At 38.4% G+C, this 23,515-nt stretch overlaps 1 protein-coding gene across 9 annotated transcripts in view; it reads left to right on the top strand.

Moving 5' to 3' along the window:
• SOX6 (SRY-box transcription factor 6) overlaps positions 1-23,515 on the top strand; it is a 385,626-nt gene that overhangs the window by 265,494 nt on the left and 96,617 nt on the right. For 7 of the 9 annotated variants that reach the window (XM_040557484.1, XM_040557486.1, XM_040557485.1 and 4 more), the window contains one exon: positions 16,365-16,488. In XM_040557484.1, coding sequence (XP_040413418.1) covers positions 16,365-16,488 — 124 coding nt within the window. The remainder of the gene's footprint in view (positions 1-16,364; positions 16,489-23,515) is intronic. The other 2 variants (XM_040557481.1, XM_040557483.1) reach the window with 1 other exon arrangement.

A 23,515-nucleotide genomic window follows, 5' to 3' on the forward strand; every position in this document is an offset into this window, starting at 1 on the left:
CTGAACAAATAAGAAGGGAAAGTTTGTGCCTTGAAGAAGGGTTGAAGCTAATGTTAAGGTACCATATCCTTTCAAAATCCATTTAATGCTGTAGATGCATCTACTTAAATTATCTAAGCAGAGTCAGAAGACTTAATGAAGAAAATAGCAATCCATGAAAATGTTGGAGGTACAACTCATCCTTCCTTTTCCCATGTTGTTGCTTTATACGAATACATATAACGTATGGATGGACCAGAGCCCTTCAAAAATTTTGTTTCCATTGCTTTCACATTTCCTGGTCTGCCTTGAGCATGGCACAATAAAATCCATGCTAGATGACTTAATCAAATAGTAACCTGCAAATCCATTTTCAGATTTTGGACCAAATTCATAGGAATAATTCTGGTCTTCTTATGAGTAACACACACATGGATCTTTAGAGTAATGGTGGGTTGCTTCTATTTCAGTAAAACAGTCCTTGGATTTGGTAGTGAATTGTTATGACCACGTTATTTAAAGATGTATAGACACTCAGCTGAATGTACTGAGTAGATGCTAGGTCAAAAGAAAATACAGAGAAATGTGATTTGTTAGCTTAAAAAATGTACGTTGATCAAATGGTCTCTGGCACAGAAACAAAGATTAAAAAAAATCACATGAAAAGCTTTTTACTTGCTTGCAATTTATCCAGATGAGCCGGTAGTTAGTCTACCTGTGAGAAAAAAAAATCTGGTATCAAATGAACTGATGTGCATCTAAGACATGTTGCATTTTCTTTTGTGTTAATCCTTTCTGGGGCAGAGGGATTCCGATTAGGAAGACTAATTGTGAAAAGGGACAGTAGTAAATCAAGCAGATAATTTTTAGCAATTGTACACAATCGGGCTCGTCTGCAGACTCCTAGAAAGCTTGCAGCCTAGCAGCAGGCAGCAGTTAATACCTGCTAAAAACATTAACAGTAGCTTGCCGAAGGACAGAGGGGATATGCCTTAGAATAAAACCTCTCTGTGTCAGAGGGATTTTCAGACTGTACAAGAGTTATGTTTTTTTTACTAATGTTAGGCAAACTGTTTTGTCTTTGCATTGACTTTACATTGGCCGCAGCCTACACAGAGGGAACTGCTGGAAAAAAGGGGGGCATTAATACTTTTTACTGTGTGCGGGCCAGCCAGTAGTTAGAGAGGGGGCCCATGTTTTCTTAGGGCTCAGATGGCAAAGCTAAGTATTCAGCCTACGGCAGGAAAAAAAGTGCCTTTTTTGTTTTCTGGTTGGAGAGTCCAAGCATTCCCAAAGGAACACAATGAATGGCCCATTTTGTCTGACACTGTTTTGTAGACATAGAATTCTTGTTTTTTCATAATTATTCTTGCCCGTCACTGGGTGTGCACATGACATTTGAGCGTGTTTTAAAGTCTTAACACACTCATGTGCCTGCAATAAAGTTACTCGTAACAATCCAGGCTTTCTGCAGACAACAGAGCAGGGTCTGTTGTTTTCACAAGTCACAGCAGCTGGGAGGCAATTGTGAAGACAACAGCTTAATCTAGCTGGAAAATACAGGAAGAAGAGAATATACACTCAATTTCCTTCCATATTATTGCAAACAATGCAGAGGGCTTTTTTTTTTTTTTTCGTTGCTTTGCTCTGGGTGGTCTGGCTAAAAATGTGAGTGGCATAAAATGCACTAGTAAATGTACTTTGAATTTTCAACTTGTTGCATTTCTGTATTCATGCTGATGTGCCTAAATCTGTTAAAGGGTGAGAATATTAATCTACACGAGCACTTTAAAAACTGTGCAATTACAGCCTCATTTTAACATCGTGAATATGTGTTTACACTGGTGTGGGTTTACAGCATGTGTTGCAGTTGCTTCTGAGTTACGCTGATATAAATGAAACTGGAATCAGGAACTTGGATTAAAAATTGATTGCTGAAAACTGCTATTTGAAACAGCCTTTGTTAAAAGATAAAGCTGTGCAGTCTTAGATGTTTTAAAGTTGTATTTTAGCTTCTGTGTAAAAGGACAAGGGCACTCAGTAATTTGTTTCTTTATTACTTGCTTCTGAATCTGTAGATTAATCATATTTGTAAATGCTTCATTTATTTCAGAAGCACATTTACAAACAAAGCATGCAGTAAATTAACATGCAAACCCACTTAAAAAGCATCATAAGTAGGCAGTGATCAGATAGGTTTTACGCTAGCTATATTTTCTGGTGAAGTTTCATGAAATATTAGGGAGCAGATTTTTTTTTCTTGATGTAAGGGATGAAAAGTGAAGAGGAACATGCAGTTGTTATGTCAACAGTAGAAAGAGTAAAATGCAATTTAACATGGGTTTGATTAGAGAGGTGGGGGCAGTATTAGCCGTTACCATTCGATGTGGTTTCAATGAGGGTAGATGTTCCCTTTAAAGAAAAAGCAATATTTATCCAATTGCAGTAAAGGTACCTTCCTTTACTGCTCTTGGGAATGCTACGTACAGCAGATTTTCAGTAACCATGGCAGACAACTCAGATGGGAAGGATTTTTATTATGCATAACACAGAGGTTATAGCAGTGACTGGTAACAGCAAAAGCCAGTCAGTGAGTATGGAAAATGAATGAGTGATTTGAACACAGTCCAGACTTCCAGGAGAGAGAATCAAGATCACGTTGGTGTGTACTGAAAAATAAAATATGAATGCTGAAATGACTTAGATATACACTCTGCTGTTGGTAAGAGAGCTGCAAATAGTACAGCACCACATGCACCAGCCAACTCTGGGGCTGTGGTATCAGGGATGCATGTACTGTCAGAAATGCAGTGGGTGTTATTCTATTAAGCCACAAAACAATGCAGATAGTAATATCACATAGACATTGGAAGTGTTTGAAGTATGGATATGAACTTGAGGATCTAAGCATTAAATCATTTAAGCCTGCTAGTGACCTAACAGTAGTCAAAGTCTCTCCTCTCTGTTTCCTTAAAATGCACTATCACGCTTCGCCTCTCCATTTCCCTTAAAACATAATAGCAACGCTGTCCCAAATAAACTTACACGTTAGTTGGTCTGTGCGTCTTGCACAGATCGAGTTCTCAACCCATTCACCCTCATGACTCAGAAACTCTGTATTGAAATCTTATTTTCTTATATTGTCTTTTGACACAATTTTGGAATTAGACTGACTTCTGGGGGTGGGGGGAGAAGCCCTAAAAATTCTTTTGAAAAGGCATCAAAACTGAAATGGAAAATTATGTTCTGAAAACTCTGATCTACCTCAAAAGAAAATGGAGACAAAAGCATGTGCTAACAAAACAGGAAGTGTGAGGAAGAGTGCTGTTAACTATGAAGACCCTTACATGTACTTGGAAGGCTTTAGAAAAGCATGATTTTAATTTGTTGCAGCTGCATATCTTAAAAAAATAGATGTTTGTGGGTGTCCGTATTTCCTTGATACAATGCTACTTTTCTGTCTATGCTTTTCTCGTATTTGTGACAGTGACAGTTTGAAAGTCAAGGGAGCCAAATGCACTTTATCATGATCTTGTGATGGAAGACTATTGGTAGCTTTGGGGCAGGACATTTTTGGTATCAGTGTCCTAGGATGGAGAATTTACTGCCAGATAGCTACCTTCTATATGCAGAAATTACTCTCCAAAAGAGATGAAGTGAGAGTGAATGTTAGGAGTTCTGCAAGGAGTGAAAAGATTAAGTGAGGGAGGGGGAAAAAAAAAATAAAAAATTTGATAAATAAGAGTCAGAAGGAAATTCAGCAACAATAGATGTGAGTGATAGAGTGATTTCCAAATACGTTTTTCTGTTACTCAAGTTGTCTACTGCTATGGTTAGCACAGCTGGCTTACTGACTTCTTCACTCAGCAGAGAAATGTTACACATACCATGCTCAAAGTAGCTCCTTACAGAGACGGAGGTGGTCTTCCCAGAGTAAGTGTTCCAGAAGCTCAGGTTTTGTGTCTCATGTAGTCAGTGACTCAAGTGGTGACTGTCTGGGAGTGCAGCAGGCAGGTTGTGTAGCTGAATGGGTCTAAGAACACTGAAGTTTCAAGGGAGAGGATTGGAAAACAAGTGGAAAGCATACTTGTCATATAACACACACACATATGTATATATAATTATATATTCTGCATATATGAATCTGTATATATATTATATATGTGTGTATATATGAAGAATATACTTTTCTCTGTAATATAAAATACTTAAGCATGTGTATGTTTGTATATGGAGAGAGGATTTTACTTTCACTTTAAGAAAATGTCTAAATGGGAAGTTTCTGCTGGTTGGGATGTGAGGCTTTATGATGGCATGTTACTACACACTGACTTCCATAATGAACGCTGTTAGTACATACTTTTGTTTGAAGAATAATTTCCTCCTAACGAGTAAGCAAAGTTCCACAAAGTATCTCCAATGTACTTAAACACCGTCCACGTGTAGAAGTACTAACATGCTCCAAAGACATGTATTGAATTAACGGGTAGTTGTTTCCTATATAGTTGAACTCTAAAACAGGGCTTCAGAATGGAGCACAGTGGCTTACAAGTAAACACGGATGTAAGACTTGGAACAGAGCTATCGAAAGAAGTTTTTTGTCTTCTCTGATTTTGGTAGTCTGTTTGGATGGGCATTTTTGCTGAGTTCCTTCTCTTTTTTTCATATTACCTAATCAAGTGACAAAAATTATGGCAGTGGTAACTTCCTGGATCTGGCTGTCTCTGGGGCATGCCATCATGGCTCAGTTCTGTAAGAGGTTGCGTTAGACTCTTGATTGTACCACCAGGTCAGCCCCCATCCTTACTGTTATGTTTTTCTTCTTTCCTTTCTGCATGTCTCTTTCATTCCTGTTCCAATATATGTGAAAAGTATCAGCACTAACTAGTTCCTACTTCAGGAAAAAAAATATAGCACTTCAGCTGCTCCTGCAAATTCTTTCACCCTCTGAGCAGTGATTAATATACAGGTTTAAGAAGAATTTTTAAACAAAACCTGGAAAAAAAAAGGAAAAGAGCAAGTATGCTGGCTAATGGTGTACCCTGAGGTGAGCAAAATGCATTTTATTAACAAGCCAAGCATAGCAAAAAAGCTATTCTACAGTGAAATTAATAATTACCAAAAAGATTTGCTAGCATTATTGTTGTATCCTTTATGAGAATATGGGTAACATATTTAAAAAACATGGGAAGTGTGAATCAAAGCCCAAAGATTCAAACCGGTCTCAAATTTTTAATGTGAATTCTATTCATGTGCCCCTGGTGCATAGACTGCAATACAGTCTGTGGATAACAACTGTCTTCAGAGTTGTGCCACTTAACCTGAAAATTGTATCTGTTCCTCTGACAGTATGGATTTCTAATTTTCTTTACAATCATGCTTTAACAAAGCTTTAAGGTAGAAGGGCATCTTCGTGCCACATGTAGTAGGTGCCTGGCTGTAATACATAATTTCATCCCCAAATATTTTCCAAAGGCAAGGTTTGTTTATTAACTAAACCCCATGCTGAGATTCAATCAATCTAATACAGGCAGAGTTTGAAGTTGAACATTCAAACGTATGCCCATATATCTTGGGCATATATCTTACATAATGATGTTGGCCCCAGACATCTTTCTGGGTTTGTTTATGTCTGTTATGGATTCCCCTCATTATCCATGCTGTTTGAGGGATTCCCTATGGATTCAGCCAGTTTATTGCATACTTTTTTAATTTTATGCCAAACTGAATGTTCTGAGTGGCAGTTCGTATGGTAGCTCTGTACAGCTTCCTCTCAAATCCAGAGATGAATGTTGTGATTAAGGTTAAATAAAATAATAAGGAAACCAGTGTGCTGCAAAAGGGTACGTAGGAGAATGCCCCAGGAGAGACGAGAGGGCTACAGAAGTAACGTGAATGACAAAAACATTCAGATGTCGACTACTTTTCTGATTTCTATTCCTTTTAATTATAATTAACAATTAGAGCAACAATTCTGTGATTTACAAGATCTTCCTTATTGAACATCTATAGTAATAACACTGGTAAAGCTCATTTACTAAATTTCATCAGAGTGAAGGGATGGTTTAATATGCCAGTTGCTAAGCACATCTGTGCGTGCACACAACTCCCAGTAAAATTAAGTGGAGTTGCATATGCAGATCACTGGAGAACAGAGAGCCTTAAATACAGCAAGCAGAGACTGGCGTGGGCCACGCTCTGCTCTCAGGAGTGGGTCCTGCTCCACCGAGGTAGGGGGAGTTTTTGAGGCTCTCCTTGAGAGATGAATGTTGCCCTTATTGTATTCAGCGGCTAGTACACATTTCACTTGTGTCGGAGAGTTTACTGGGAGTAATGTATAGCCTGAAGAAACTAGAGCTAAGAGACGGGGTTTTTCATAAAACCTTTGCATTATGAAAAAGGTTGTTTTCAGTCTGAAAATGAGGATTTATAAACACTTAATTCATCAGTTCCCCATGCCTTTCATTTGAAATAAACAGCCGGCAATATTATTTTAAAATAAGGCAGAAGGTGTAACGAAAATGAAGTAATGTTTTGAGAAATATGTGATTGATGATTAAAAAACAGAGAGAGAAGGGGGGTGGGGGGGTCAGTCCAGCATTCATTAGTCAGGCAAAACTTCTATTTGAGTGTGCATTAAGTCAGGAGGACCAGACAGCGTGTCTGGAAAATTATTCTTTCCTTGAGAGTAGTCTCTCAGAAATATTCCCTTGTTTCTTAAACTGAAGGCATCCTGTGACTGACTTAGTTATTTTTTATCTATTGATGCTAGAGAAAACAAAAGAAACTTTAAATCCTGGAAACATAAACATCATTGAACCACCCACTTAAAAAAAAGGGGGGGGGGGGGAGGGAAAAAAAAAAAATCACAGTGGATGTTTTCCAGGAGAGAACATGCTATGCTGTGTGAAGGGGGCTAGTGTAACAAGAAGTCATCTATTCTTGATTTCTTTAGACAGCTAGAGCTTTGTGCCTTGTCTAGTTTCTACATTTTAAGAGCTTGTTCTGTGTAGCAGAAATAATACAATAAATGGGTTTAACCACATTTGTCTCAGCTAGACAGTCTGCTTTGTCAAAGATTGCTGGTACAACATAAACAAATTATGTGTTTGTAGTGCTTTTCAATGAAAGCCTATCTAACAGAGCGGAGATTGTGTTTCGGCAGCTGTAGATTTAATCTCCTACCTGTCAGTTAAAACAGGCATTTCCTGAGCAGATAAGGCCTGGCTGTGGAGGAGGGACAGCCACAGCTGGACAAAGGGCCATTGTTGCCGCCCGATAATGCTATGTAGATTTGCCTGTGCGTTTCATCACACAAACTCCGGGCACTCCGCAGTTGTGGAGTAGCCGGCTCTTCACCGCGGGTTCAGCAGGCAGAAAGTGAACTGCAGCCCAGCCTTGTGCTCCTGCTTCCCACCGACCGCCGTCAGCAGCTGAGGAAAATAGCCCCAACCAAGAGAGCAGAGTCACTGTAGCGGGAACTTGATCGTAGGATTCGTGGCAGCGATCAATTTGCAAGCCAAAAGCTGGCTTTAAATAACGTTGGAGTTCTGACAGATCGGGGAAAGCCAGAGAATTGGAAGACTGGCATTCCTTCTTGAATATCAGGGTAGTCTGCAGACAGGCAGCACAGCAGTGTGGATTTAGCTTTGAAAGGAAGCTGTTGCTGGAATTTTAACACCCAAACTTGGATAGGAAATGCCTAATGCCCACTTTAAAAATCAGTTTCCTGGTTTTCTGCCTTATTTTACCTTTTTAATGATTTTGTTCTTTCAAAATGTTTTTGTGGATGAATCATAAATGCTGTAGAAACTTGAGGAGCCGATATAACTGACTTGAGCCAGACACAGTTGGCGTAGGAAGGAAGCAGGCTGTGTGTATGTCGCTAGGGTTTGAGAAGCTCTCTCTTGCTTACTCCCAAATCTGCAATAATTACTGTACACCTAGCAGTGGCAATCACCTCAGTCACACTGTGCAAACACGCCAGTTTCTTGGAGCTGTTTCTGAGTAAAGATGGTCAGATTGTGTCAAAATCTGAGAAATCCTGGGAAGAGGTGGAACAAATTAATTTTTGCATGCAATCAGTATTCTGATTTGACTTTGATCTCTAGATACAGGAGTTTTCTGCCTTAAACCAGTCTGCCACATAATTGCCTGTAATAACCCTTTGTGTTTCTATCTAGACACTCCATAAACATTCTGTGATTTCAGGAAGTGATCTAGGTTACTATTCTGCATGAAGTCTTCTTCAGAAACATACAGAAACAAGAATATTTTCACTAGATGTGAATATCTCCTTTGACTTTGCCTCTTGGATATTATCAATTTAGGGTTGAGGAAAAATAGCAACACTGGCTATTTGGAGGGAAACAATAAAGGAGAATAAATTCACAAAGGAATAAATACCTGAAGAGATCAGCCACAGGACTGGGTGGGGTGGGAAAGGCGTCTCCTCTTCGCAGCTGTGACTCACCTCCATTTTTGTATCCTGCCAGCACAAAAGCATTCAGCAAAACCCAGTGCTGCTGGCATGTACCTGCTCCAAAGCTGCCTCATTCTGAATTTTCAGCAGAGCATGTCCCTCATTAGCCATAGCTTTGCACTTTGGGTGGCTCTTTATACAATTGAGCAAGAAGGTGTAGAGGATACAAGCAGCAGATTACAGTGGAATTGTTTTATATCCATTCTGCATTGTCACTTCTGTGATGGAAAAAGAAATCAGGGACATTTTGAGTCAGTGTCCTCCTGTGTACACTGCAGACATGATACAGTCTTTGAGCTTGAATTAATTTATATTTGTAAAGAATTCAATAGCTGTATTTGCTTTGCAATGTAGTCACAATACAATGTAGTTACAAACCTTGGAATGTTGGAGAGAACAGAAAACTTTAAAAGCAATGTGCTGATCAAGCTGAAATTCTTCCCAATAATGAAGTAAATGACAGAACACCTATTAGCATCTGTGGCTCCTGGATTTATCATAATTGAAAAAAACAATCTCTTCTTTTGTTATACTTTTTTTTTTTTTCCTTTTAACCTATATAAAAGATGTTTTGATCAGAGGCACTGAAAGATGTTTCTGTTTTCCTTCCCACTTCTGCTGGAGCTATTTTTTAAAGCGAAAGACAGTCCTTCCTTTAGCAGTCATCAGTGTTGATTTGATGATTTGTTGTGCTGTACATTTCAAGCCCTAACTAGGGAATCAGTTTCATGTTAATAACTAGTGATGGCTACTATTCAAAAAAAGAACTCTCGTGAAAGGTTGTGGGGGAAAACTCTGCTTGAAAGCACCAATATGAAATGCAAATTTTAAAGCATCCCTTGCTCTAGTTTTTTTCCGTCAACAGAAAATTTCAGTGTACTCCAAAAATCTTGCATGTTTTGATATCACCATAAAAACATAAGCTAGTAGGGAATTTCTGACATAATTTATGTTTAGATTTGAGCTCAGGTAATGGAGCTTCTGTATATAAAATATCAACAAGTATCATTAGGCTGCCATATTTTTCATATTTTGGCAAGAATAAGATGAGGTGCAAATAATAAACATACATCTTCACTAGTCTTTGGAAATATCTGAAATAATTGACTTGCTCAGTCTTCTGTGATGGCTTGGTGACCACTAACCGTGACAATTTGCATAATAGTCAACTCTTCACTTCTGTAGAGGTAACTGTTTGTATCTGATTAAAATTAGGACTATTTTAGTTCTCTTGACTTTTTCAGAAGTTGCAGAAATAGAGATTTGCTGTTATGCTTTAACCAAACAAATGCACACATGGGGATAACAATATGCTGAGTTTATGCAGATTTTACAACACAAATCTGAATAAAATACCCACTAATAGACCCTTAAGGAGTAATAAACACACATGAATTTTCCTTAGTTGCGCTTTAAAGTGATTTTAACATACTACTAGACCTTAACAATAATATTTAATTGACAAGATTATGCATTTGTATGCATTGAAAAGGTGGTATATCTCTAATTCCAAATGAACTATAAATTCACTTTTGCATAACATGTTTTATTTATTTCTGTACAGCAGAGATGTTCTCCATCCCTCCTAGTGAGAGTTTCTTAAAATACAGACAATTTAAATAGATTTAATTACCATTTATCATACTCTTAACTTCATGAGATCATCTTTAGTTGAATTCTCTATTTCCAGGTAGTCAAGAAGCTAGATAAAAACAGGGAAATATAATGAGAAGCTAATAGAAATGTAATAAGATCTAGTGTTTTAAACTATTCTGTTTTCTGTGTGGTTTCTAGTATTTTTCTGTTGCTCTCTTCTTTATTTCCTAAGCAGGTGGAATTTATGTTTAGTTCATTTAAAGTTTCAAAGTAGTGAGGAAGAAGTAATAAAAACTAAGGATGCTCTGTTTCGCTCTATGATCATGGCTGCAATTTTCACATTAATATTGTGGCCACTGCAGTGGACTTAAATCTCCAAATCGTGCTGAACCATTGGACAAATGGAAAACGGATAGGGAGAAAGAAAGAACATGGCAGTTAGAATCCATTTACAAATTCTGCAGTGGGCTACATATTTTTCATACTGTTTCCCATATGAAATGTTCTCACTTTGCAAGTCTATGGTATCTTTTTTACAGTTTATTTGCCAGCACTCCCCCTGGGATCTCATTGGCAGACATTTTCTTTGTGGCTCATGTACTTTCACTGAGAGGAAATATTTTTCAATTAGACTGTAGATAATTAGATGGCAGATAAATTAGAACATAATATACCTCCCTGTATAGATACAGCTCTAGTGATTCTATATTGCTAGCAGGAGCAGAAAGTAGCCGGTGTATAATTTTCAATGTGGGAGCTCTGTCAACGCCATTTTTGGTGTGTTAGCTGTGATGCAGTGCCTGCATGGTCACTTTTGGTCTGCCGGAGCCCGTCTTCCTTAGATGCTCACTCCTTCTTTTGCAGCCACAGATGATTCCCTGGGATTATTTGTGCTAGACAGGATTTCTCACTTGAGCGTTTGGAACCACTCTCACATATTATTTTAACATTAGAGAATGTTAGGCATTGATGGTGCATTAATTCAAAGCCTTGATAGTTCATCAGTTACATTTCTGAGCTCAGAACAAAAGGCCCAGCCACCACAGGCACACAAAGTAGCCAAAGCCTTTACAACTGGTCAGTTAACCCAGCCTGACAGTCACTTGGCTTCGCCGGAATGGCACAAATGAAACAGCTAGACCATTCAATTTTAACCAGAGAGACCTTTTCATTTTTTCAGTACAGTTCTTCTGCAGTCTGCTAAATAGATCATTTTGGGGAATCAAAAAAAGGCTCAGTCATAGCATGATTTCATTAGAATATTGTCAGAGATGGAGAGGAGATTTGGGCATAAACCTGCAAAAGATCTTAGTGCATTACTGCTTTTTAGCATTAAGTGGTACCACAGACCATCATGGACATACGCAAGTTCTGCCAGGAAATGCCCCTACTTCTTTGTATGGTGCTTGCTTTCTTGCTCTGTTGCCAAAATGATCTAATCAAAATAAAATCAATTAAAAAAAACTTTTTTTTTAAATTTATTTTTTCTCTGACAAAGAACAAGTAAAAAGCACTTGTTTTAAATAAAATTCCAATGGTGGCATACAAACAATAGTGTCATATATCATATTCAGACTATTTAAAATGCAGAAGAGGTAAATACATATAATATGCAAAATATTTAAAAACTTGTATTAGTATTGTGGGCACAAACACTGCTTTCAGTATCAGTAAGATTTTTAAAATAAATAAACCTACAATGTAACATATTGACCTATCAGATATAACCATTATTTTCCATCATATGAACACACATTTTGAGCATTCTGGAAATACACATTTTTACTTAATACACTGTTGCCTGGCAAACTCTTCTGTTACACTGAAGTGTTTAAAGGAGGCAGCAGAATATTTCAAATGCCTTTTTACTAATGGAAATTAAAAGCTTGATGATTACACAGGATAAAGTTGTAGTCTGGCTGTACCAATTACTCAAGAAGTTCGAAAATCTTAGATAGAAATTTAAGTTTAAACTATGAAAAATTTGAACCCGCCTGTGAATGCATTAGGTTCTCACAGAGGCTACAACATCACAGTATTTACTTAGTTTGGGAACAAAAGGTACTATACATTTTAGACTAAATTTTTAAAAAAGCGCCTCAGTTCAGCAATTTCAAAGAGTGGTTTCTCAGCTGACCCGTGGTGGTGTAGTCCTTTAGATTCAGTAGAGATCTCAAGATTCTACAAGCTGAGAATTAGGGTCCAGATCTTTTGTTGGTGAGGGAAGTCAGGGACAATGGTTTTAAGTAGTGATGTTGAATTATTCTAGGCAGTTAGGGTGTATTTGGCCTATCATTTCAATAGGAAAATCTTTTAGCAATGGATAAAATATTACAAAATCTGTGCTTACTCTGTGCCACCTAGTTCTCCCCTTTACTGAAGCAAACCATGCAAGAGAGGCAACTTGTCAAGCTCAGTCCTGAAAGGCTGACGAGGAATTCAGCCACCCCTATAGGGTGCGATTTCTTTCTGCTCCTGAGGCCTGGGATCATCGCAGCTACACAGAAATGCGTGAGCTGCCTTTTTGCTTGCACTGTCGCCATCCTTTTCTCTGAGTGCCTTTGCTTCTCTAGCCACAGTGTTAGTTGTTTTAGAGGCAGTTTTTGTTTTTTAAAGACAGAACCCTTCCCGTTCCTTAGTCACACCAGACGTGCTGTGTTCCCTGTCCAGAAGAGGCAGATCATTTTCATTCAGGGTATTACAGAAGCATGCCATATCACACCGGCTTCCATTTTCCAAGCACAACACTAAACATTGGTGACTTTCTAACAAGGAGGATTGTCCAGCTGGCTTTGGAGATCAGCATTCACAACACTGCAGATTTGCCCAGTTTATCAAATGGGCCACTAACTTGTATTATTTCAGGGAGAATCAAATTGGAAGTTGCTTCTTGAAACTAATCAGGGCTGATTTGCTCTAAAGTTGCTTCCTGACTTAGATCTCAGGCAAGGAAGTGCTGTAATCAGTTCCCAAGGGCTGTCAGAGTTGTGATGGGATATTAAAGGAATGGTACGCTACCTTTTAGAGTTCCCTAATCTTAGTGGCTTCTCATGTTTAGCACAGTTAAACCTGAGCTTGTTGCATACAAAGAGAAGTTAATCTTATGAAGTATCTTTATCTAAGAGAGAGTTTTATTGAGGCTGCAGAACTGAATTTTGGAAGGAATAACCTCAGTATTCCTTCAGGGTTTGTTACAGTTCAGTTAAAGATATAGATGGGCAGAATTGTTCAAAACCAAACATTTATTACCCATCACAAAAAATATATAAATAATCTTCATGAAAGAGAAAATGAGTCCCCTGAGTGTCACTGTTTGCATATTAGCCCATAGTACAGGCTCTGCCAAGTTACTCTCTGACTGACTGCTGCAGATGCTCTTTCTCAAGTATTCTGAGTGAGATCTTTAGTGCAAGTCTTTAGGGACAAACAATAGCACCTGTTCCTCACAAGACAGCAGCCCAGTTAGTCCATTCATGTATCTTTAATGAAGCTCTGGGGCAGATGGCAAAAAATGGCATCATCAACAACTTAGCACAGAGGAGACAAAAGGGGAAAGCGCCGATCCAACAATACACTATTTTTATGAATGTGAGGAGACAGAGTCGAAGTGTTTCTCGGGCATCTGCTACCGTCTTGGTTTTCAGAAAGACCTGAGGAACAACTCAGCAATTAAAATTTCTGGGCATGTAGCCGATTTTATGAAGTCCGCCAATCAATCCCTCCTCACAGCTTCTCCCCCCTCAGTAAAATCAAAATAGAAGAAGAAAAAAATAATAAAGAATAGGGAAAAAATGTAAAAAAAAAAAAAAAAAAAAAAAAATTGTCTGCCACTGATATTCATTCTTTATCTTTAACAATACACTTATAAGTGATGCTTATACATTCACTTGCCTTTTAATGCTTACTTGTGCTTCTTGTGCTTTTCATTTGACCTGTGCTGAAAATTGACATCTATGTATAAAATAATTTAGGCTGAAACGAGCATTGACCCAGGAATAGTATTTCATATGTGCCAGTGGGAAGACCAGTGGGAGGGAAGGGCTGCCATTCAGTGTGGGCTTTTTTCAAGTCTGTATAGCTCTGCGAAGTGTAAGCTAAAACTTGCACTCTAAGTATAAGCTGCATTTAGTCAGAGGTACGTTGATATATATAGGCTGGGGGCCTGATCCTGCATTCAGAGTAGTACTTAGAGGAAGGATAGCAGATAGGCAGAACATGCAGTGGTGATTCTCCGCACCTACAGAATTCATTTGAGTGTCTTAGTAGGCCTTTTTGGATATGGTGGAGGGGATCCAACTCCACAGGATTTCCTGGGGAAGAGGCCAATGAAATGACCGTTGTAGGATTTGGCCCTAACTGTATGTTTCAGATGACTTTTATGATACTGCGGTGCCAAGTGTTGCTGTGGGTATGTTTGTACCATTGCTCTAACCACAGTATGTGGTCTGATCTCTCCTATGCCTTGGTGTCTCGTAGCCAACCCCCGCGAAACGCTGGCTGCGTGTGGTGATTGAAACCTTGGACCCATTTGATTAGACTGCAATTGGAAACTACTGAAAATGATTGTAAATTGTATTCTTTTGAATTCCTACAGTATCTTGTAGTTGTTTCTTTCAGACAAAGCCTGTGTTTTCATTTGCTGTACTTGTGTAGAGCCAGTGTAAAGTAATACTGTGCAGCAAAACTAGCACCATTTTATCAGAGGTAAATGCCTGTGCTGGGCACATGGGGATCAACTCCAATCTAACCAAGTTTAACTCATAACCTAAAATGCATAGCCAGGCTTACCTCAGCTAAAATGAAAGAAATAGCTGCTCAAAGCGAGTTTCTTTCACGCCCCAGTGCCATAGCAGTAATTGCACAAAGACCTTTTTATTATAAGTTGATTTTCCTGAGAAATGGATTCAAAAAAATACTGTAAAGTGTTTATTTTTTGCTTGACCTTTATTAACCTACATCTTAGGGCTTTCCCAGGGGAAGAGTTGTTGGTAAATTAGCCCTCATAGACACACACAGTAGCATTTCTGCACTGCATCAATGGTTGTGAAAGTAATGGGGATGTGACAAGAAAATTTGGCACTATTTAAACAATGTCACAGGTCACCATATGGGATTTGACCAAAAAAAGTTTTTTAGGAATTAAAAAGAAAAAAAATTGCTTGAAGTGTACTTTAACTTTTTAATAGTATTTAATGCCACCTATTTATGGTAGGATGAGGACAAACTTTTTTTTTTCTGTCCCAAAACCAATTTCTTCCTAAGTTTACTAGCTTTGATATATAAACCATTATATGTTTACTTAACTACTAATCAGACAAATCATAGTCAAATGCTTGCATACTTGTGGGGTTCAGGAATGAAGGATAAGAACTCTTTGTGACCCTAGCCACTGTCTCTGAAACACATGTAGCATAAATTAAGGTACTAGGAAATTAGAATGTGGATTTAACAGACACATTTCCTATTTCCTAATACCAAGTGAAGTATTTTCTGCTTTTGCATGTTTGCGTTCTTTGATACGTTTATCAAGGTCAAATTAAATTTGATATAGTAGGATTTATTCTGAAATGCTCTCTGAATACAGCTCCATAATTACCAAGCTGCATGATAGTGCATAAAGCTATAAAAGTGCTTAGACAGATGAGCAATTTATAGGTTATAGCGAGGTGTATATGGCAAAGGATGTTAGTTTAATTGGGAGCCAAGATGTTGGAGCCTTAAATCTTAAGAGCTGGGGTGTTGTCTAGGAGACTTTTTAACACTGTGGTGAGATTTTGACATACCATACCTGACTTGCCTGACTTGTTGGTAATACATATGAACAATACAATGTTGTAAGATCTCAGAATTAAAATTACCCTAAGGTTACTAAAATTTGAACATCAAAGTAGTTACTGCAGTGTTAGGTTACTTCTAAAATGCTTGTCACTCTGCTGTCTGTGACCAGAAATGAGAAAACTTGTGAAAATTTAATAGAAATGCATCTTCTTTTTTATAAAAAAACAGTGGTATATTAGAAAGGTTTTATACCTTTTTACCTTGTTCCAGGACAGGGAATATTAATTAAAAAAAAAAACAACTGGCAAGAAGTAGGAAAATGTGCAGTTCACTGAGGCTGCTACACCTTTGACACTGAGGGAAAAAAATGTTAGTGAGGGCTTTGATGTGATAATGTGAAATTGGCAGGGATTACATTAAGGAGAAGGTTCCGTGGGACTTTGTGAACACAAGAACACTATCAGTACTGGAGAAATACCTGTCAAGACAAATTTGTGCTATTTCTGATCAGAGACTCTCTTCTGTTTAGCAGGTTCAGGGTCATATGCCTCCGCTCATGATCCCAATTTTTCCACACGACCAGCGGACACTGGCAGCGGCTGCTGCAGCCCAGCAAGGATTCCTCTTCCCCCCTGGAATAACTTACAAGCCAGGTAAGCTGACAGGGATGCGAAGCTATTTAACATTTAAAGATATTAACTGTAGCTTCTTATGTGATCTGTCTCATGTAGATGATGCTACACAACTGGGGTAGCTGGTTGGAAATAGTGTGAAGTCTTGCAACTGCTTAAAAGCACTTCTGGTTTGATGGAGTTGAATGGAATATTGGTTATTGAAACATTGTCACATTCTTTTACTTTTATTTCCCACAAAATCATTTGCTTCAAATATTGGCCTGCTCATCTACTAATTTGCATCTGGTCTGCCCTGTGCCATTATACAAAAGCTATGTATCTGTAATTAATTGTGTTATCTTCAGTATACTTGTCTTGTGCCAAAATTCTTACTCTTAATTAGTGATAAAAGTCAGAGCAAGTATAATTTAATTATCAGGCTTCAAATGGGCAACTTTTTGTTTGATTTCAATCTGAATAATAAAAGGTTTCAGTAGTTCAATCCCAGTCATCATTCAGGCTTGTAACAGGTCACATAACCTTGCAGTGAAATATGTTTTGAGATGATTTAGCAAATGTTATGATTTCTTTCTTTTTTCCTCAGAGTTTACAGGACTCCTGGGGAATTCAATTAGGGATATAATGGTTTGAAGCTACTTTCAGAGTCTCCTTGTAAACAGGGCTTTAAATGTTTAAAGACACGTTGCCAAAGGAATTCAATGTAGGAAGATAGTTAAGTAAATAAAAGTCAACCTTATTTTCATTTGTACATTCTTTGTAAGTGACCTCAATTCCAGAAGCAGCCACCTTATTTTGCTCATTAATAGTATTCCCTGTCAAACTGCCTTTAGCGTATTAACCTGATAACTAATAACTACAAAACATAAATACCAGTTTCTTTTTTTTTTGACATTAAATATGAAATGTACAAAGTAAAGCATTGACCCTGCTACCCCTGATGTTAGTGGTGTTTGTACAGTTGACTGCAGCAGGAGCAGGGTCATATCCAAAGTAAAGCCTCATAATAGATGATATAAACAGTGAACTAATTAAAAGGCAGGTTGAACCTAAAATCTCTTCTAGCAAGTTTACTTAATGTTGGATGAAGTGAGGCCAAGCAGGATTTCAGCAAGCCTTTCTGTTTGTCCAACTCCCTTCTGCGTCTTAAGTCTTGAGACATTCCTCTTCAAACACCAAGTATTTTTAAAACAGAGAATCTTTTAATTATCTTATTTTCAGTTTTAGAACCCCCAAAGGTCTTTCTTTTTCAATTTGACAAACGGACACTGTATGCAGGAACCAGATAATGGAGCTCTGAAAGGCAGCTGGCTCTAGGAGGCACAGGCTGATGGTTATTCACATGTATCACCACCTCACAACTGTTGGGGACCAAAGTGAAGAATATTTTCTCTCCAAAGACATGATAAGAATTGCCGCTTGTGGAAATTGTCTATGACGCCCTTGTTAATACCTTTCGTCTTGGAGATGAGAGAAAGCCTGTGCTTTAGTTTCCTTGCTTCTCCCATTTCAGTTGGAGATGCTTTCTGAATAGGGACTATTAAGCTGTTGGTTGTGCATCTCCCTGGAAGGTGATACATGAAATCACATCATGTTGCTTTTGGCTCTGAATGTTACTTAGTATGATAATGACTCAGAAGGAAGAATACTAGCATGATTTTTTGCACAAGAACAGATTTTTGCAGTTATCACAAGGTGTTCCTCACAGTACCTATCCTAACACTTTATCAAGCTTATATTGCTTTAACTGTGATCCTGTCGACCTCATAGCTGAAGGTGATAAAGCTTTAGGCCAACTTTTTACTTGCTGGATTGAAGAAAAAGCAATATGTAACAAATTTTAAAAGATTAAAATACAGGCAGAAGTCAAGACCTAGCATCTCAGAACTGAGCTAATGGGAACACAGCTAAGAAGCTTGCTAGTGTGTTAGTGGTTTTATCCAGCTGATGCTAGTAAAGGCCAGAAGTCGCAATGATCTAACTATACTCAGTGGCTGGCAAGAAATGAGAATATTTACTATATTTATTAAATTGTACAGCATGTGTGGCAGAGGTAGCTAGGCAAGTTAGTAGTTTCTGGTGGAGAGAGATCCTGATTAAAAAAAAAAAAAAGTAACTACAGTTGCTATTGTTTAATTCCTATTTTTGGCACTCTCAGCACAGTAGTTAAGGAATTAATGAAACTGGAGATAAAGTTACACTCTTTCATAGAGAGGGTTCTTCAAAGTCATTTCTGAGGAATATTTATGAACTTGACTGCTACTACCTGTACTCTTCTACCTTTGTGAGAAATGAAAGTTTCACCTCTAGAACTGTCAGTTTAGAACTCACTCATACTTCTGAGGAAAGATGGGAGATGCATTAACCCTTCTGAGACTTAGAGTTTTCTTTTTGTTTGCCTGCTTGGTTTCTATTTCGTTTTACTCTAGTTTGATGTAGGCAAGACTGAGTTTTGACAGTGCCAGTTTTCCTTGACATTCAGAAATACAGTGAGAGGGATTTCAATAATAGGAGCTGTGGGAACTGGGGTCTTTCGAAACTCTGTGCCACTTAGGAAACATCAAATGATTGTGTGCACGGAGCCATTTAGTCGCTTAGCCTGCAAAATGGGCTAAATACAAGCCATTTCTGATTTGGAAGCAGCGTGTTGGTGTTAGTGTGCCAGGGCAGCCAGGATAAGAAGTCTTAGTGCATGGGTGGGGTTGTGATTATCACAATCACTGAGGGCATAACTGTAGATATATGCTCATGGGCCAGGTGGGAACCGAGTACATGGCTGTTTAGTTCAATGTCAAGAAGGCAGCTTGAGTACCGTTGCAAATCTGCATTTAAACTCTTCCTTGAAGTAAGAAAATGGTATTCTTGTAACTAACAATGGTGGGTTATGCCCTCAATAGAAGGATCTCTAGAAGAGAGAGAGAATTTAGCAGGCTCTGAGGCCCTTCCAGAACATGCCTTAGTGGTTCCTGAACTCCTGGGCTCTAAAATGTCATTATGAATAGAAAACTCATGGAATTGCTGTTATGATTTCCTATTTTGCTGATATGATAGCTATAATTTGTTTCTGACAGAACAGTTTCCTACTGCCTAGCAGGATCTATAACATCAGGTAGCAGTAGCCCTCTTCCTCCATGTTTTGGAGCTCTAGGAAGTAAAAGAGGGCAAAGTTAGCAAGAGCTGATGACAAGTAATAATTACGTTAGAAAAAAAAATCCCCAAAGTCCCATGCTTCCTTATGTATCTCAAAGTCATGTAATATAATTTTCCGGCATGGTAAGTACTAATTGAGAAATCAGAGCTGCATAGACCACCTAATTAATTTTTTATACATATTTCAGTATTTATACTGTATACTGGATTAATTAAAACTTTAGGATGCTCTGCATCTCAAATGACTGTTGTGACTATTGACCTGCAGGCGCTTGACGAGCTTCGTAGAGTACCTGGTTTTGGGGATTGCCCCTTATTCCAGTGGGAAGCTGAGAGTGGCAGCTGTTAGGAAGCTAATACTTGCCCCAAGATGCCACACAGTTAATATGATTATTTTGAATTCCAAGTACAGCAAAGCAGTTACTCTGGCTTTATGACTGTATTTACTACTTGGAACTGGTGGGTAACATAAGCATTGTTATACCTTCTCTCGTAGTGCAAATTTCCCTTCACTTAACTAAGCACATGAATCCAGGAAAAGTCAGTGGGCTTAGAGTATCCTTGAATATGATGAGTGTTTCCCCATTAGTGCCCTGGGTCAAGAGGCAGTGAGTGGAATGAGGAGGAAAACAGCTCCTGCCTCCATCTTGCAGTACCTCAAGTATTACTTCCTTCCAGATTTGTGCCTAAGGCAGCAAGGAAGCAGGATGATGACAGAGTAAAGATATGGGGTAATGCTAGGCAGCAGCCAGACCGTTCTTTGAGCTACAGAGTGAGGGTGTGCTCTGAGCGCAGAGCAAGAAGGCCACTCTTCATGCTGGCTGTATACTGGCAGTTCATGCAACCTGGAAACCAATGACCCCTTTTGCTTGATAGTCTTCTGAAAATGTTTTGTGTTCTGTCAGTTCTTTACTAGATGTGGGAAGTACCTACGAAATACATTAATGAAAAGACACTGTGAGGCATGGAGATTGTAAACCCCTAAGTGCTGTTTTTTAAAAAGAAATTTTAGAGTGATATGCTGCAATGTATTTTCAAAGCATGTCTTCATATTTCATATCAGAAGTGTATAAAGACCATGATTAGAATGGTTGAGAAGAAAACCCTATATGCCTGTCTAGGTCATTCTGTTTTATACACTAAAATAATTTGCTATAATGGCAATACAATAAGGTGTGAAAATTAAGACTATTTTCCTAGGCCAGTGGCAAAAATAGTAAGAAATAAATGTCAAATTTTGTCGTGATTCTGTTCTTGCTGTGGAGCAAATCAACAGTAACTCCTCCGAAGTGTCTGAAGACAAAATTAGGTACACCATAACAAAAGAAACTGTCAGACTTACTGTCATCTGGCTTGACCTCAGAGCATTCCAACACTCTGAGATATTTGTCATAAAGCTAATTAAACTCATTGATTACAATAACTAATCTGCATAGCTAGCATCTTCATAGATCTGCTGGGTTTCACTGATAGCCATCGTTGCAGTTTCCATTTGGAATGGGCCTTTCAGAAGTTTTTCCTGAGGTGGCTTAAATTTTAAATAGCACAGTACTCTATTTTCAGTAAGCTGGTGTTCTTCTTGGCAGGTGAGAACAGAAAGTGTACATCAAATCAGCTGTGTACTGAGTCGGCTGTGTATCTTTGCATGGCAGAGGTGCTGCATGAGGCTCATTTCTAATGGAAATTCCCCAGCGCTTAGTCTGTCACGTGTTCCCTGTGGGGTTCTACTGGTTGGAACAAGGAATCTGTAACCTCAGGATCTGTTTTTGCAAACCATATGTGCCTCACTCCTAACTATTGAGAGCTGGAATTGGTAGTAGGCAGCTGAATATTTTCAACCGGGATTCGCACAAACATTCTTTCCCTGCAGGCAGACAATTGTTAGGGCAACTGATTTTACTGAGATGTGAGGATGGCAATAAGGCAGTGCTGTGGCAAACCCTGCTTGGATCCTCCCTGTTCAGGAAGACCTGAAGATGTGTCATCAGGCAGAGGAGATGCTGCATAGTGTTGCCTTAGCCAGTTACCTGTGTTAACCTCTTCCTCACTCTTGATGTCCCTGCACAACCAAAATGCACATCAAGCATGGGCATATTGCAGAAGTGGACGTGTGTATCCCTGCTGCATCCCAGCATGTTGTGAGGAGAGGTACGCTTTCCTCTGTCTGCTCATTATGTCTGGAAGGGTAGGTCCTGGAGTATGTGGTCTGTCACAGCTCTTCCGCTGCTGTTTCCTATTATTCTGTGATTATACAAGGAGAATGTGCAAGTGGCAGTTTGAGATCCATATGTGAAGAGACAGGTTTTAAGTTATAATCCCCAAATGGGCAAACCATCATCAAACCAAAAACTTTGTGAGTCAGATGAGGAGAGTCAGTTTGTGTCTTCCAATTGTGTTTTAGGAAACATGGGTAGTAAACCAATGACTTTCCCTACTGTGGGTCTCACAAGAGCTGTCTCTTCTTTTGGCCAGACTTCTTTCATTTCCTTACAGCTCACAAAGCCATGGTCTGGAAAGTAAGTCCATACATCTTATAAATAAAATCCACTAGGCTTCATCACTTCATCCAAGACAAACAGAGAAACATTTACATTATCTCTATGTCGAATAGCATGGTACAATTGTGTGCTGCTTTTATTCTCTTAGAAATGTTGCTCAACCTGACAAATGAAACAGAAGTCTGGCATACTTTTCCATGGCTTGTAAACACCAATTTATATATAAACAGCAGCAGCCAAATGTAAATAGACAATCAACGCAGCAAGGAGATTGAAGAGATCAGTTTGCAAAACATGACAGATTTTCTTCTTTTGGCATTCTTCGCAGTCCTGGTTATCAAAGGCCAGCACACACCAGTACCTAAAGCAGACCTGTTTGAACATGTTCTGTCTTCTTTTGTATGAATTTAAAAGAACGTATCCTCACGCAAGCATTCCAAATTAAGGAACAAATTTGAAAAAAATTGCTACAATATATTGACTAATTTCTTGCCAAGACAGCTACTGAGAAGCTTCTTGATCAGTTCTTGCACTGGGAAAATTAGACGGGCAAAATATGTACATTCTGTAATTAAAAACTAAAATCAACCCATTCCCTGCATGCTCAGTTTCCTCAAGGGGGAAAAAAGAAGAAGATACCTTTGCTCTACTTTTACTGCTTGGTGTCAGCAAAGTATTCCAATGCTGACAGAGTATTAATTTTTGTTCTCAGCATAATGGCACTACTAACGCACTGGGACTTAACCATAATTTAGGGTATTAAAACAAGGAAAAAAAAAAGAACAGCATTATGTGTTCATAATAAATAAATGGCGTAACTATAAAATTATACTTTCCCGTAACAAAAGAACTGTAGCCAACAGGTGAGCAAGAGAACACTACAGGGTGTGGTAGAGATACTACTGAGTTAATTGTGAAGCCAAAAACTCTGTGTGTGTGTGTGTGTGTGTGTGTGTGTATAAAATATCTGGCTATTTCAAACCATAGGAGCGTGACAGCTGTGAAAAAGGAGTGCCGCAGGGAATTCTTCTAGAGTTTGTTTTTTTTAAAAAATATGTTTGACATGGAAAATGTTTTAGTACAAATAAAGCAACTGGTATTGAACTTAAAAAGTGTATGTGGAGGGGGAGGGTGAAAGAAGAGATTGCTGTGTGGAACAGGAATGAATAATTCATGATATTTAAAGAAAGAATGCCTCCAAAATGTTCTGCAAGGCAGTTCATGCTGATAACTTGGATGGTTATTTTCCCCCCCCCATTTAAAGCATCATTAATTCAACATCTTTGTGATTTTTTTTAAACCTTGTAAGATATTTCTGAAAGAAACATTATTTAACTTAGTTTAGGGTCTTATTTATTCAGATAATTTCATATAAATATCAAAGAGATGAGTAGAATTGC

This window comes from Cygnus olor, chromosome 5, assembly GCF_009769625.2.
Source record: "Cygnus olor isolate bCygOlo1 chromosome 5, bCygOlo1.pri.v2, whole genome shotgun sequence".
Taxonomy (NCBI): Eukaryota; Metazoa; Chordata; class Aves; order Anseriformes; family Anatidae; genus Cygnus; species Cygnus olor.